Source organism: Anarhichas minor, unplaced genomic scaffold, assembly GCF_050575085.1.
Source record: "Anarhichas minor isolate MPS153535 unplaced genomic scaffold, ASM5057508v1 ptg000002l, whole genome shotgun sequence".
In the NCBI taxonomy this organism is placed as follows: Eukaryota; Metazoa; Chordata; class Actinopteri; order Perciformes; family Anarhichadidae; genus Anarhichas; species Anarhichas minor.
This window is the reverse complement of record NW_027466448.1, coordinates 5,881,603-5,898,971: the sequence shown is the minus strand read 5'-3', so window position 1 is coordinate 5,898,971 and position 17,369 is coordinate 5,881,603. Positions and strand designations below refer to the sequence as shown.

The 17,369-nt window shown below is 41.8% G+C and overlaps 2 protein-coding genes across 2 annotated transcripts in view; one reads left to right on the top strand and one right to left on the bottom strand.

Moving 5' to 3' along the window:
* Positions 1 to 17,369, top strand: part of astn2 (astrotactin 2) — a 214,188-nt gene that overhangs the window by 156,016 nt on the left and 40,803 nt on the right. Inside the window, exons 14-17 of the mRNA XM_076086837.1 lie at positions 4,137 to 4,261; positions 5,435 to 5,539; positions 5,735 to 5,914; positions 17,046 to 17,368. Coding sequence (XP_075942952.1) covers positions 4,137 to 4,261; positions 5,435 to 5,539; positions 5,735 to 5,914; positions 17,046 to 17,368 — 733 coding nt within the window. The remainder of the gene's footprint in view (positions 1 to 4,136; positions 4,262 to 5,434; positions 5,540 to 5,734; positions 5,915 to 17,045; position 17,369) is intronic.
* trim32 (tripartite motif containing 32) lies at positions 7,192 to 12,663 on the bottom strand. Its single transcript, XM_076086848.1, has 2 exons — positions 12,574 to 12,663; positions 7,192 to 11,781 (listed from the first exon to the last, which is right to left on the bottom strand). Exon 2 carries the CDS (start codon positions 11,767 to 11,769, stop codon positions 9,712 to 9,714), a length of 2,058 nt encoding a protein of 685 aa, XP_075942963.1. The 5' UTR covers positions 11,770 to 11,781; positions 12,574 to 12,663; the 3' UTR covers positions 7,192 to 9,711.

Sequence of the window (17,369 nt, the reverse complement as noted above, 5' to 3'; positions counted from 1 at the left end):
AGGTGATCAGTGGCGGATGTGGTTTTCCAATAGAAGCCATTATGGAAAAAGCACCAGTTGAGTCTTGAGGTTGTAGATAATGAACTGAGATGCTGAATGGAGTGAGTCTGGTTTAATGTGTCCTATCAGTGCTGCGATGTGAGGATGAGGTTCCTACACGGACAAAACAGCACAAGAGCCAATTATCTCAGACAATGTTTAGATAAGTACCACTCAATATCAGTTACACAGTCACAAACTCAGATAGATATACTCACTCAAACTGTGCGTGAGCACATGCTCTTTCTCTCTATCTCTTACACACACACATACAGACACACAGGGATTTGAAATTAGGTGACTTGTAGATAGCCCTCATGCCTATTATAAACTCAGATGGACAGATACAAGCTGAAACACACACAGAGACACAAAAACATTTTTCTAAACTGACTTGTAGATAGCTCTTATCTGCGCCAGAATGCCTGCGATTGGGGAGGACAGAGCAGGTGTAGCTGAAAGAGTGAACAACAGACAGCAGGAAGAATGGAGGCAGAGAGCAAATGCAAAAGAGTTACCGCTGAGGACAAGGCTCAACAAGCAGGGAACAATTGCAACACTCTATGAGAGAAATACTGACATTGACGACTGGCTGGCACACACACAGAAGAATAAAAATGACTTCCATGTGAGGCATGAGCCACTTTACGCTTTAATAATCAGATATATCTTTACACTGTTTGAATTGGAATAGAACAAAGGACAGGAAGAGACATGGAGAGTGAGAGAAAGAAGGAGAGGAGAAAGAATGAGAGTCGGAGCTTAAATATACATGCATGAACTGGTCTTGAATATTTGTTATCTTACCAGATACAACTTGTAAATCTTGTGCTTTGGAGATTCTTATTCAAATGGGAAGGCTTTGCCACTCAAGTAGGATTGGAGTCCTGTTTAGCCAGGAGGGAGCCCAGTGTCCACTGCCCGTAATGAGCACACATGGGTACTGAATGAAACATGAGTAAATACACAAGTTTGCTAGCATTGCCCCAGCGAGTCCAGGCTCACATGTGGTCTGGTGCACAGAAGGTTGTTAAGTGTGGTAAGGCTGCGTAGGTGTGTCAATTAATGGGCTGGGTACAGTACCTTGAAAGAGTACAGATTAATCCAGGAGTAGATATTAATATAGATATTTACACATAAACACAATGTACGCATTAAACAAGCTAACGGTTTTCCCCCTGTTTCCAGTCTACCCAGCAGCTGGCATGAGTCTGGTTTCAACTGTCTCATCTAAGTCTCCCGTCAGAAAGCGAATAAGCGTGTATTTCCGAGAAAGTCTTTCTATTTCTTTAAGGTTATTATATGCACAATACCAGCTCAGAGGAATTCAGCCATCATGCCTTTCTCTGTAAAGGTCTACCGGTAGAAACACAGTGCAAGTTGAGGGTGAACTACGGGAGCCCAGAGAGGCTAGTGAGAGGAAAAATGTAGGTGATCCATTTTCAAAAAAAAGCTTTTACCAGGTGAAAATAAGCTTCAAGATTTTAACCTTTTTGCATCTATGAAAACGGGTGAGTTTTTTGTGTGTGTGTGTGTGTGTGTGTGTGTGTACATAGTGTGTTAGCAAGTTATGTAAAATGCCGGTCATGTATTTCTTTTGACTGAAAATGAATTTGAATCTGCCATTAGGGAAAATAAAAATGCTTTTAGTCCTATTTAGACCATGGGTAGTGCACTTAAGCTTCCTGTGGTGAGAATGAGTACTGGTTTCACTCATGGCAAAGTCACACTGGTGGCTGGTCTTCTATAGCCTGTCACTCACAGCAGACATTTTGACTTCTGCTTCCAGGAAAAGCATAGGTGTAAATAATGGCTCTATTCCACTTAAGTCTTCATATCATTGGGTTAGCACACACATTAGTATGTCCCTGAAGCTAATTCAGTCACTACAAATGTTATTAGTTCCACCTGTGTTGAAAAAGTCAAAAAGTCTGCCTTGAGGAAGTTCTACGTATGTCAGGTTTGCCGCTCGTTAAGCTGAAGCTCATTAAAACAAGTCAGTCTCGTCCCGAGGCGAGATGAAGTAGCAATGGCCAGCTAACAGCTAAACCATATTGTTACCAATTGTATAAGATTGAGATGATTTTTCTTGAAAGACACACACATGGGCTCACAAACCACATTGATATGTTTGGGTTGTATTGATATGGATAAATGTCGTCTCTTCTAATGAGCTGTCAGCAGAATAGATGCTTCAAACTCGCTGCCTGCCGCATACGCACACAGTATACACACACAAACACAAAGAACTATGGTCTCACAGGAACAGAAATCTTCAGCATTGACATCTTGACTCTTCTGAATTTGCTGTCTCGCCACTTAACCTGTGTTTTCCCTCAAGGGTAAAAGAAGGAGGAGAAGGTTGATGACATTTAACGATTTGATGTGTACTCGGGCACTGCAATGAGGCACTAGTCTTAACACTCTTTTATATCTTTCAAATAGGGCAAATTTTGTTTTTGAGCAACACTACAGTGAACTATGAGATACATCACCCTCTTAAATTGTGTGTTTTTTCAACCCTACAATGTGAATGAAAAGAGAAGAAGGAGAAAAGGAGCTCCTTGTAGAGTGTCAAGGACAGTCCACATCTGGGCTTGAAAAGTCCATAAAGCTACATATCATCTTGGTCGACGCTCCTCCAGTGGTTCTCTGAGCCTCAGCGTGAAGCTGGCTGATTTAATTTCGCAATCAATATGTTTTCTGTGAGCATAAGCCACGGTAATCTTTTTACAGCACCTCTTCGCTTCCTCTCTCCTCTCATCCTCTACCCTTGAGTCAACCCTGGCATTGTAACACTAAGGCTGGCATTGCGTCTAACAGGCTTTGTGGTTAGAAGACGCAAAGAGAGAGAGAGAGAGAGAAAAGAAAAAGAGGAACGGGATGAAAAATAATCATATCGAGGAGAGTCTCTGTGGCACGAGGTCTGCGCTCTGAGACTTGGTCCCATAAAAGTGGATTATGGGAAATAGGTTGCAGCTGCTTGCCGTGCTCTTAGAATGCAGCGAGGCAACTCATCTTTTTGACAGGAACTGCTTTGGTTCAACCAGAACGGTCCATCTACCGAAGAAAAATGGAGCGGAGCGTTCACAATCTCTCTACTTGTAAGACTACTGGTATTTATTTTGCAAGATGTATATTTGTGCACTGCGATACAGCATGGTGGTACAAATGGGAGAAGGAAAAAGGCTGGAAAAAAATGTTCAGATCATAATTTCAAATGTATTAACTCCGTGTGCATGTGCCTTCTTTGTTACCTCTCACTAGAGAGAGACAGTATGTGGGTCTTCTACCCTTCCCTCACACTTCCTTTCACATTACCATTTTTTTTGTTGTTCTTACCGTCTCCAGCTGAGAGAAAGGAAGAGATTCCAGGGGGTCTGTCTTATCTTTGCCTGCAGCTGTCCATTCTGCCCTCAAATTGAGGGACACAACTGTTTTCTTTATTTGTCCGCCAAGCATCGTACACACACACACACACACACACATTCTCACATGTGTTGGCTTTGTCCCCATGTTTATTGATGTTTACACAAACAGTGAGGAAATCTTTAATTATGTCACTCGTGGATGGAACAAATTACAGTGACGACAAGAAAGCATCTGTGTTGATCTGTGTTTAAATATTTTCCCAATAACCGTGAGCAACCGATAAGTCAACCGCCTTCATTCCAACCAAGAAATATCAGCACATGAAACATTCTCACTGAAAAAAAACTTGTGGGGATAGAAATTCTCCAAATCCCCGTCTCTGAATGAAGCCAGAAGCTGCACACTGGAGCATGTTGGGATTGTAGATATGTATTGTTGTCGAGTTGTTTTCATGGAGATTAGAATGTGTGTAGCTGCACCCCTGACTATCAAATACAACCTTTAGATAAAGTAAAGGTTGTTGTAATTGTTTGGTAACTTTTTGGTACAAACTGTTGCTGGACAGTATCCTTGTAAATACTTGGCAATTATTGATGTACCACAATGTGTACCACAAACTACCACACGATAACCTGGTTAATATTAAATAATTCAATTAAAGTAAACCATTACCTCCAGTTTTAAGGAACTAAATGTTTGCACTTTCTTACGTCTGTCTTTCCCAGGGACAACAACTTCATCAAGGACTTTCCCCAACTAGCGGATGGTCTCATGGTCATCCCCTTACCGGTAGAGGAACAATGCCGGGGGGTGTTGTCCGAGCCGCTGCCCAACCTGCAGCTCCTCTCAGGTGAGGGTGTGTGTGTGTGTTTGGGGATATAGCCTCTTTTCTTATCTGTCTCTCATGTTGAGAGTAATGGACAAATAGATTTGATCCATTAAGGTGGCAGCGCTATTATCCCTCTGTGATCTATTCATGGTCGCTTACTAAATTAATTCTGACCTGACTAGAGCCAATATGACTCCCTAAAAAAAGAGGAAAACACAGCAGCGTATTAAAAAAACTATTTTTTCTGTGAAATACCCTCGAAATATCTTGGTCATGAGACATTTTAACATTTGTCCATTGTGTGAATTTTGTGAAATCCAGAGTGCAAGATTATGTACAAAGATGTCGGCTTGTCCTTGAGTATTGTGTTAAACCTTAAACCCCATCTCAAAATGCTTTCATAAACAAAGTATTATGCACACACACACGTGTACTGGACCTTCTAAACTCTAAACACTTAATGTCCCGTTTCATCCTTTTATCCTTTCCTTGACTGTTCCACCCCATTTTGTGGGGGAACAGAGTCACTTGGCTTCAAACCTGCACCTCCACCTTTGCTCCCTAATCCCTCCATTAGCTAAATTGGCATTTGATCCACATTGACCCCTGAGATTTTTACTTTGGTTCTGCTTTCACCAGAATTGGACTCCCCCCCCCCCCCACACACACACACACACACACACACACGCATTTAAACTAAATTGGCCTTTTTTTTCACAGTGCATGAATGTCTCAGGTGTAAAACGTTTTCCAGAGGCACAGGATCAAGGTTCCCATAAGCAGTTTATTTTTTTTTTCTCCCTCGCTCTTCACTTTTGTGGCTTTGCTTCTAAACCGGTGTGAAAGTTTGATAATTGAATTGCAGAGAAAGTCAAGATTGCTCCCTCTTCTAAATGTCAGCAATCCAATTGGAGTTCAAGTTGCACTATATATCTGCCATTGATCCGGGAGCAGCTGGGATATATGGGCTGTGATTATAAATTATGTTATGGCAATAATGGATAACAATAGATCTGCAATAAATGGTTCAAATGACATGATGGATTTTATTTATGTGTTCATTTATTTCGAATTTCAGTGTCTTTTTTTATTAATCTGAGTTTTGGAATTTCTTTTAAATTGTTGTGTTACTTGTCTTTCTTTCATCTCTCCTGAATTAAATCTCCTTGTTTCCCTTTTTTCTCTCTTTCTTAGGGGACGCCCAGTTTAGTGAGGCAGCGGGCTATCCTATGGTTCAACAGTGGAGAGTGCGGAGCAACCTGTACAAAGTCAAGCTCAGCTCCATCACCTTATCCACAGGTCAGCGTTTGTCATGTTAAGAAATCAGACGGTCAAATTATTTAAAGCACCTCACGTTAAATGTAACATTAGTGATTATTTGTGTATCTGTCTGGCCCTGAACCAGCTTTTCCCCCCGTTAATTACACATACATATCTAACGGATCCGTCTGGATACAAAATCACAAATCCCCCATTTCCTTCTTGTTCCGGCAGGCTTTTCGAAGGTGCTGAAGACACTGTCAGCGGAGAGCACACGCGAGGAGCTGCTGGCTTTTCTCCAGCAATATGGCAGCCACTATGTATCCGAGGCCCTGTACGGTTCCGAGCTCAGCTGCAGCATCTACTTCCCCAGCAAGAAGGCCCAGCAGCAGCTCTGGCTGCAGTACCAGAAAGGTGAGTGTGCTGACAGACAGGAAGGAAGGAAGGCCAAAATCACATTGAGGCTGAATTATATCGGGGTTATTAGAGATGCCACCCTCACATTCTATATATATATATATTCATTTAGATTTATGTGAGATATACAAATACACAGCCAAACGAAGAAGAGCAAGATTTACTGTAGTTTAACAGGAGGAGGCGTTATACTTTGTCTGACTATAGATTAAACTGGGTTATGTTTAAAGACTTCATCCTGCCAGAATTCGCCTCCTGGTTAAAAGGCAGCATAAGCTGCATGAAGTGAATTAAACTTCAGTGGGACTTAATATCCCAAAAGCATCTTGCAGCACTGTTCCATTTAAATGTGTTTTTTTGTTTAATCCTGTTCATCTGGGATCCAAAAACAGTGCTGATTTTCAGTCTAGCGATTCAATTTGGTTGATTGGCACCTGGGTTTCCAAAAGAAATACTCATACATAGCTTGTAGAGAAAAAGAAAAACAGATTTTGGGTGAAGGGGGACCAGGGTTGAACCCTCACACCCCATATAACAAATCCGTTTAATGACAACATGCTTTATGGCAGGGACAGGATCCATGCGCCACAGAGGAATAAGATTTAATTTCATCTAAAATCTACAATACGTGGTGGAGCAATCATGTGGAATGAAACGCATCACTTAACCCGATAGAAAACAAATGCTGTTTTCAGTAGTTGTGGAAAGTAATTGATTCAATTTACAACTTTGAGCTAATGGTACGTTACTTGATTATGATTCACATACAAAACATGAGATTGGCTTAAGAAATACACTGCGATCGATTACACTGCCCAACTGTAGATAAAGCAGTTCAAATTAGATCCATCCCAAAGCCTACAATTCTTACATTATTGTGCCTAAATATTATTCCAATAATATGACGACAAGGACCATCCTACTGTGTGAAGCCTTTTGATTTTGATACTTAAAGGGCCTTTTTTACTTTCACATTTATTTGTAACTGTCTTTATACTGTTACTGAAGTAAAGGATCTGAATACTTGGGATCCCACCACTGCTTTTGAACATTACACTCATGGGATTCAAAAGCCTTCAATATCGAATGGTTATAATTTTTGTCCTTATCACACTCCGCTTCTTACAGCATAAATCGAAATATGTTGAAATGGTACTCTACAGCCAACCAATTACGGTAACAAAAGAGGTTTTCTTTGACTGCCGTCACACAAAGAACTCCGGATTGAATGAATACACAAATGTAAGAATGGTATGAAGAAAAACTGCTTCTGATATTTTGGTAAATGTTTATTGCACTCGGATAACCAACAATACAAACAGGAATTTGACTACACAAAGATGTCTGTACTGTGTTCAACACATTGTAAAATTCAAAAGCCTCCGAAGGACATAACACCGTAAACACACGGGAGTTTGGTTCATGGACATATTGCGATATTACGATCCAGTGGTAGAAATAATAAACTTTGAAATAAGTATGCAAGGAAATAACTTCTCTCCAATGACGTAGAATAAAACATATTGAGATGATGTGAGACGCTGATGTTCAGCCCACTGACACAAGGACACTTGATTTTTCTAGCATTTTATGTGTTATTTCTGTCACAGTTAGAGTTTGAATATCCTCTAGTGATAACTACTACTAGTGACAATACATCAAGTGAAAGCACTGAAAACATGTGTTATGGCCAGGTTGACATGCAGCTAAGACGATCTATTGGTTCAGTGTTGAGATGTAACATTAAAACAAACACATCATGTGTGATAGAAATGCACAAGGAAATGACAGACTTCACCTGATGCTTCAATTTGGCTCTATTTGTTTTCTACTCATCACTATGCATGTGTGGAAATATTCAAAACACTTATTGTTCACGATGCAGTTTGATTCTCAGATATGTATATTCGTATGTTTAATAGGGCTCCAAGTGCAGAATTAAGGTCAGCTTTGTGAAACTATTTGTTTTTAAGGCTGAAACTGAGTCTGTATGTGACTGGAAGGTGTTGGAGGGAAGACTCTTTACTATTCACGACTTAATGGACATAGAATATGTGTACATACATGGGTTTCAATGATTCACTTGTTTCCCCATATTTTAGGCCACTAAATATTTTGATTAAAAAGTGTCTTCTGATGTTATTTTAGCTGAAAGCATCTTTCTAATGCTTCATATGGACTCAATAAAGAATAATGAATCAAATGCATGTGGATATAAATCAATTAAATGTTGACTACCTCTGTACATGGCTGCTGTCTTCCCCATATCTACCAACGCTGGAGAGCAAGTTGTCCAGTGTTGAATACAAAGCTGAGGAAGACAACACGTCCCGGTGTCATAGAGCCAGGCTGTGTGCTGCTGGATTTTTCCCGCTTCATTATCCTAGCAGTGCTATTCTGAACACTCCCGAAAAAACGAGTGTGTAACCACAGGCCAGGGGGGGGAGAAAGCAATAGGCATAATCTCTCTGGAATAAATGTCAGGTTTGAACAATGTATGTAAACATTATTCAAGTTGTAGATGCCTGCTGTACCCTTAAACGCTTACTGTGTTCTGGCTGCTTGAGCTATTTAGTGTCAGCTAGACCGGCATTGCAACAAAAAGTAATTTATAGATGATTGTATGATTATAGCTGCCGGTGAGGGAATAAAAAGAACAAAGCCTTGAAATTGTAAGCGCCTTCTAGTGTTACAAGAGTCATCCGGAACCGTTGCTACTCTAATCATTGTGGACACAAAACTCTGTCCGAAAAGTAGGACTGAAAGTGATTATGTTTAAAATAAAAAGGCCAGCAGGAGATGTAGAGGGATGAATGAAGGAATATACAGAGAATAGGTGTTTGTAAAACAGGCAGTAGATTTGAGTCATTTAAGCTCATGTGCTGCTTGAAAAACAACTCAGCACACAGGCTAACTAGGCAGTATTAAAAAAATACAAATTAAACATCAGTAACCCCAATTCTGAATCCCTCAACTCAGAGGCTTTAACCCACAGAACCCCAGTGAAACCCATCAAATGACAAATCATAGCTCTCCTCTAGTCTACTGTGTTGTGATTGTATCGGTCAACCCTATATGCTGTAGGTAACTTAATATTCTACACTTAATGTTCCCTGAATGCAGATACTGGGTTATTATTTTCCCGTTAGTTAACTGCACAGTGAACTTTAAAAAGGTGCATTCAGCAACATCAACGTTCGTCTGTGCTACTGAAACACTAGGAAACAGTGCTGTGTCAACAATAAAGTGCTTCACGGGCCAAAAGCCTCGGTATGCTTTATTTCATATGTAAATACACGTTATTTTTCAGCTTTTCTTTTTCTCTTTCGCAAAGCAGAGCCAGATCAGTGAACACCATGCATCACACACACAGTCAGGCTGAAAGGTGGATATAGCAGTATAACCGAGGAAGAACACATCATCTGTACTTTGTGCCTGCATTAGCTTTTACATCGGTCGCTTCTTTATTTTAATGTGACCATTTGTGCCAGTCTTTGTTGATGTAAAAAATATTTAAGTTCTGTCTCAGTGCTGTGATCCTTTCAAATAATCAGGGAGGAAGCAGCTCAATGGGCATATTTCTGGTATTAAATTAAAATCCAGTTGGGTTTTAAACTGAACCAAACTGCCTCGAACATTCATTTAATAACTCAGATTAAAGCTGGAGTGAGACTTGTTTGGACTGCAGCAAAACTAAAGTGACAGACAACAGTGTGATTCTACCCTTTCATACCAACACATACCTGCTAAACCTCTCGTGCTCATGCATGTGCAGAGAGAATGGATTTGTTCCTCTAGGAAGTGGAGGAGTGCCTCCTCTGAATGTATGTGTAGACTTTGACACAGTGGTCCCAACAATCCAGCACGAGCAGTTGTCCTTTCTGGGTGGTGGCCACTCCTACAGGGCATGTCAGGCCTTCCTGGATGAGGATTTTGAATCCACCCTCTTTGGGAAACTGGAGGATTTCTTTCCTGCCACTGTCCGTTACCAGCAAATCCCCATTGGCGTCCACGCACATGCCAGTGATACAGCGGAAGTCCTCCGTCTCCGAGAAGAAATGGCTGAACTGCTTGCCTAGCTGGCCGTCTGCATCGACCGAGCCAATAGAGAAGCCGCCTTCCAGGTGGGGCTCATTGTGACGCTTCTCAAAGTTCAGGGCTAGGCCCTGGGTGAAATAGACCGTTCCAGCTGCATCGCATGTCACAAACTTTGGCCTCACAGCGGAGCACAACCGGTTGTAGCTGACCACACCTAGATTGCGGTCCACTGTTAGACACCACAGCTTGCCACCTTCCACATCTGACACCACAAACTGACCCGATGGCATAGCAGTAATGCCCCAGGGTTTAATGAGCTGGTTTTTATGGCAAGCCACACAGTGTCCTTCCATAGTGTAGACTTTAACTGAGTTATCGTAGTTGTCAGTGAGCCCGATCAGTCCTTGAGGAGTGACGGCAATGGATAAGGGGATGAGGTTAGGCAGATCAGCCCCAAGGAAGCTCAGGACAAAGTTGTCAATGCTGCTGGCATTGCGGCGGATTTCCCGCTGGAAACCTTTGCGATTGAAGATCTGGATGCGGTAGTTGCCACGGTCAGCCACCAGGACCTCACCTTGTGGCGTTACACAGACGCCGACTGGTAAATTGAACATGCCAGGTAGCGTTCCCTTGCAGCCCATCTTCTTCACAAACTGGCAGACTGGAGGCCCTGCACTCGCCCCAGCTCCTCCGGGTGATCCCCCACCTGCATCCATGGACTTTGACTTAAAGCTGCCCGGTGAACCACACACCGCCTCCTCTGCAGCTGCAACCATGTCAATGTCTCGGTAAAGATCCACAGGAGTCCCCCTTCTGCCACCGTTAGCCCCCATTGCCCCAGCTACACTCATTACGTCACCCTCAAGTGCGATTTCCAACCCACTCTCCTCATCCTCTGTATCGACGGTGTAAGTGTTGGTGGTCACTTGGCCCACTTCCACAGGTTTCAAGTGCTCTGTTCTGACCAGCCCCGGCTCCTGCAGCTGAAACATCGTGGGCAAGCTACTCCTCAAATCCAGCTCTTCATCATCACTGCCTTCGCCATCATCCTTGAGCAAAGCGATGTCGGTCTGCCTCACCAGCATGGTCAGGTAATCGCAACGTGACACGACTTTTACCTCTGCGATGTTCAGGAGATACGTCTGCTCTTCCAGGACCTGCCCGTTTAGCTTTTCGACTTCCGTCATGGAAGAAGTGAATGTCCTCCGAGACCTGCTGAGTTCCTCTTGAAGACGTAGCTCAGCCGAAGCATAGTCCTGCTGCACCGCCCGGTACTTAAGTCTCAAGGACTTCGAAATGTTTTCAATAGCCGTCTTTTTCTTCTGAATTTCGCCCATGACGTCCCGCAGAGAAGCCAGCTTGCCACCCAGTTCTTTACGACGCTGTTCTGCAGCCACCCGAATCGGCTGGACCGAATGGCCTTGCTGCAGGTGGCCCTCCCCTTTGCAAAGCTCACAGAGGACTGTGGCGCAGTCGTGACAGTACTGTCGTGGTAGGCGGTTGCAGCAGGACTTGCACATCAGGGCGGCAGCAGCAGCACTGCAGGACGTGGTGCAATCCAGGATCTTGAGCACAGTGAGATTATCGGCCAGCTGGGAGATACTGCTCATACGGGACACCCTGCTACAGAAGGGGCAGCGCACACCGTTTATAGTGTTAGCCAACAGCTTTTCTAGACACTGCCGGCACACTGTGTGACCACACTGCAGGAGTTTGGGTCTCATTTGATCCTGGTTGTAGGTCTCCAGGCATATAGGGCACTCGAGAACCTCCCTCATTAAATCTGGGTCCAGCGGGGAATATGCCGCCTCCATTATGGTCCCTTCCTTGAGTTGGAATAAACAAGAAAGGAGTTTTTGTAATACTTTACCATTCTGTGTAAAATTCTACAAAGAGTAAACACAAAAAACATGTCTCCACAAATGATGTATTATGTTACATTTCTGATCCATCGCAGTTGTTCAGGCATGCAGCAGTACATTGATACTCAAATCACAAAAGTAAGTGTGTGTAAGTAAGTAAGTGGCTCATCTGACGCAACACTGTAACAATAAATGACACAGTGTAACACATTGTCACTAACCTAATGTTAGTGGGATGCTTTGCAGGTTAATAAGTATGGGGCCAGTTTCAAAGTAGCTAGTTGTCGCAGTTTAGCTGACGTACCGTTAAACATGTGGCGAATATTACTTGTCGGGTGAGCACCAGTTAAACAGGAAAGCTTCCACAACCATGCGCTCGTGGCAAGTAATCTGATTGTTGATCTGTTGATATTTATCATTGACACACGATCGGTCCACGCCATGATTACAAGCAATGTAGTAAGCAAGCAATAAGTAGGCTATATCTAGACTGTGCTCTCTTGATGTTTAAAAATAGCTTGACCTTGCAGTCCAGACTTACGAACCAATTACATTGGTGAGAATTCCCTCATTTTAGGCAAAGCAAGTCGGAGGCCTCTCGACAACACAACAAACGTGAACGCTGTCCTATGACACAACGCGACAGTGTTATTCAACGTTTTCACGGGGCTGATTGTGATGCACGTGTCTTTTGAAAATAAGATCTGCAGCTCACTGTACTGCTCCTCTTTGCACATCTCGACCTTAAAACGTTACCTTTTTCCTCAAACGTTAGCTGTTTCGAAGTTCAGAGGTTTTGATGCGCGTGCTGTGGTTCTGCTGCTACTGCAGCTAGTAGTGAGGAACTGCAGTGATGACGACGGGACGTACGCTTGCTACGTAATACGCACAGCTGTGAGTTTGACGGTTTTGATTGGCTGCTGTGTGGGCTTGCACAAGGACTCACCAGGGTCCTAGTGCCGGATCAGAGGACAATGCAGTTCTTGGGATTTTTTTTTGACTTCCAACTTGACCGTATTACCTTTTATTTGCCTTATTCCCAACATTCCCATATTCAATACAACAGAGGGCAAAAAAAGATTGTCAGGCAAAGTTTTAATTTAAATGGGATTTAAATATAGTTTTATTATTATTATTATTTTCATGCGCAGTGCCTAGTCAAATTGTAAAATGTACTGATTTAGAATAAAATAAGATAATCCTATATTAGTCCCGCAGTGGGGAAATGTACAGGATTACAGCAGCATACAGTATAGTGCAAACATAGTAAAAAAACAAGATCAAAACAAGTATTATAAATAAGTAAAGAATATTAACGAAGTAAAAAGCAAAAAAATCCACAATAACTAAAATATTATATATACAGAATAACTTTACATGCAATTTATCCTGAAATGACAGGGGCCCTTTTAGTTTTCAGCAGGAATACATACTTTGTTATTGTACCAGGCCATCCTTAAAAGAACACACAAATATGATTACGTAACTTGAGTGAACAAGTAAACAGACCTGTAACTGAGAAAATAAGTCTCACAGAGAACCCGAAGTAAGCTACTGCTCATATGCTATACGTGCATTTGAAATGGTCAAGGTGTGGTGACATATTTCAGTTTTTAGTCACAAGTCAGTAATTATAGTAACAGACCACTAGATGTCAGAAGAAGTCTTCAAGAAGAAGTCTGTTCAACACCCTTCTCAACAAAGTGGTGTAGAGTAAATCTGGAAATTAGAACCACATCAGAAACAGATTTTTTGTTTGTCAAGCACAGCAAATAGGGTCTAAAGAAATGTGGAAAATGCAATTTGATTGTCATTTAACGCATTTAATGAATGTGATGTATTGTATTCTGGGCTGTTAAACTGCTCAACAGACCCTTGTAGAATAACTGCTCTTAAACTAGTTGATATGGCAAGATATAACTAATTTTAATTGTTACTTTGCAGACAAGACACAGCTCACACAGATCTGCATTTTATTAGCATGTGTCACTTGTTATACCAATATTGTGCAAGGCTGTATAAAATGAATAGGAAATATGAGCTACTGTAGATCTGTTAAGATCAGAAGACTGTGGTAGATGTAGCACTAGCAGCTGTTTTAATAAAGCAAACACAACAATGACAACAGTAACCACATCTAACAACAGCTGTATTAAATAGCTATGGAAGATATCTGACACCTTTGCTGTTGTTGCCTGGGCAACATAACCCTGGCCAGAACGGATGTGTCCCTCATGAGTAATTATGCTGCAACCAGTCTACAAAGACATTTTAATTAACGAAGGCGGTGCAAGATCAATGGCAAGGAAATTCACTCATTTATCTCTCCACTATGTTTGGTGACAGGCAAGTGAGAATCAAATTCATTCCGCACAGCATAGAGAAGTGATGGACGAATGACGGGCCACTCCTTTAACTGCACCAAAATACATGCTGTCCTATTTAATTCACCCTCACACGAAGAAATAGAGACGTGCACAAAATACTTTAGTGATACTAGATGGAAATTGTTACAGCAGTTTGCTAATAGTCTCAAAACAAGTCAACAAAGAAAGTCTAATAAAAGATACAATATTAGGAGACAACAAAATTATAAAGGTAGAAATACACTGCATGCTATTGTCAGCTAATTATGACAATCACAGTGGCTATATTTTCTCCTGGCTATTATCTCCGCCAATACTTGACAGTGCCAGTTCTTTCATCAGATGCATTTGTTTACATAGATGTAAACAACTGTATTGAGTTAAAGGGGGCGAGAGTGAATTAGGCTGACTAGCCAAAGCCAACCTGATCTACAGGGCTTTATTGTGAGAGCTGGGTGATGACAGCTCTTTTCTGTGTCTGTGTTGCCTCAAGAAGTGCATGTAATTGGGCTCTTGGGCCACCCCTTGAGTCTGTTTACATACTGTTGCACATGAAGTTACCACCCACCCTTTCAACTGCTTGCCAGTGTTTTACAGATGCACACACGGGGTAGGCTGCAAATACATACATGTATGTAGAGACTCTCTAGAGTTCTCTCTCTCTCACACACACACACACACCAGGGTCAGAGCCACAATTGAGGACATGTCATGTCCTTGGATTTGGAATTGTGTTAATCTCACCAGATTACCCCCCCCCCCCCCCCCCCCCCCCCCCCACACACACACACACACGCACCCATTGTCTACAGTCAATTATTCATTCTGAATTGCTGCTACAGCTTGGTTGTTTTGTCGAGCCTATTAGCTGTACAATCATTTCTTTCTTTTGGGTCGACTCCTAATGCTGCATGTGTAGGCAGTATTAGGCACTTTTAATAGTAAGTTGTTGTTGTTCAGAAAGCCAAAATGTCAGTTGTGTTAAGTAAAATGCAACTTTACTTTTATCTTTTTTTTTATCCATTAGAGTGGACAATACATTAATTTGCTAAAGCATAGAAATGATTTAGCGACTTTGTATGCACAAGTTAATTATTAACGTTAAGTCAGTTTTGCCTATTTTATTATTAGGCTTTTAAATAATACAACATAACAGACTTATTGAAGTAGTGCATGCTCTGTGATCACATGGTTTTTGCTTGTTACCTTTTGCATCATCAACGGTAGAGAAAACAAAACTTGTTGCAAGACCTTTTGGTTTTTATTACTTTGTTCTGAAATTGAAAACTCATTTGTTCATGCTTTATTAACATGGTTTGAATGTCACATCAACTTGACACACTGACTGATTTTGTCCTGCAAATATTAGATAGAAAATAGTCTTTAAAAAAAGTCCGCACACGTGTTCTGTTTTCCTCGAAGCTGTTACATGCCTGCTGGTAAATCACATGTGTCGGCATCTGTTTGTGTTTGAGAAACGAATAGTTGAAGGTTAACACACTATTTTCATGTCTTGGGTTAGCTTATTTAACGATGATATTACAGGAGTCCAAGTGAAATTACACATGCAGACACATTTAGACCTGTTTCTGTCTCTCACACAAACACGTTTGGGTTCATGCACTGCATGTTGTGTTTTTTCCCACTGACAATAGTTTCAAGGATTTTCGATTTCACTGTCATTAAAATGGGAAGTAAAGGTAATTAAAAATATTAACCCTAATTGGGCCCAATTACTCCACCTTGAATAATGTCGACGGTTTTTCCTGCTCTCTTACCCACTTCCTTCTGCTTTGGGCCTCCTTCTGTTTTGTGTGGGTGCACATGAGCGCTTATGTAATGTATGCATTGGTAGTTTCCTCCATCCACCCATGTGTCTCTGTTTATATGTGAATGGGGTTGTGATTATAACTTAAACATTTGTACATTTATGTGTTTAAACTCTCATGTCGGCCTGATGTTGTTCTTTCATTAGGACAAAAGGTTACTCATGACAACATACATTTAAATATTAAACATAGTCAGTGTTTTTAACTCATAAATCAGTGGTTTGATTAGAGAAATCATACATTTGCAGATATACATTTCTTATGCATTGGGGTATGTGCTGACTGATGATAAATCATGTCTCAAAGTAATATCAAAAGCTGGTAATTCCTTGAATACCCCCTTTTGCCACTAGAAAGAACACCATATCACTAATTTGGAAAACTCTCATATGTCTGTTCTTGTAAATCAAACTGACACAAATGCTCATGTGCCATATCAGCACAGATTGCAAACAACATGGCTCCACTGTAACATGTGGCCTGATGTATCCTCCAAGTGAAACACTCGACACCCAAGTAGCATTCTCTCCTGTTTCAACTCCTCGCCTGCTTCTGTCATCGCCTCTTCTGTTGTTGTCACTGAAAGAGGAAATGATGAGGAAGAATCCCACCAACTAGTGAGAACATCAAATAGTGGTAATTGACACTCAGGAGAAGAAGCCAGTGACACCCTTACTCCCTTTCCCTCCCATTCATCCTATGTCTGTGAAAGCTGATGACAGTAAGGGATTAGTTGTTGTTTTTTCTTCTTTTCCTTGGCAGCAAGCAAAAGTAAATCCAGATGTCGATGCTTTATGCGACTGTGAATGTTCTCTGCTACTCCAAGTGGAGATTCAGGAAATGTTTTACGGAACTAGAGATGAGAGAAAGTTGGGGAAGGGGGTTTTGGTTTTATCATTTTGAAAGAATACACATAAAAGTGAAGGAGATGACATAAAATTATTGTAAATAATGAATGATGTTAACTTTGTTTTTCTTTATCTGCACCACATCATACCATTACCCTCCTTTCCTCTTCCGACTACCCCTCCAGAGGCAACAGACCAGGGGGTTGGTGGAAGTGGGCGGCGTGAGCTGAAGTCGGTTCCCTTCATCAGCTACCTGTCGGCACTGCAGAAGAGCCAGCTGTTGTCTGACGACATGGTGAATGGCGTGGAGATCCGCTGCGAGGAGAAAGGCAGCTGTCCAGCTGGCTGCCACCTGTGCCATCACCAACCTATGATGGGAGGAGTGTCAGGAAGAGGCCGCACTGGTAACAGCAGGAATGGAGAGCAGCCTTCCCCCATCCCTGTGCTATTGGAAGTCAGCCGCGTGGTGCCCCTCTACAGCCTGGTCCAGGACAACGTCACCAAAGAGG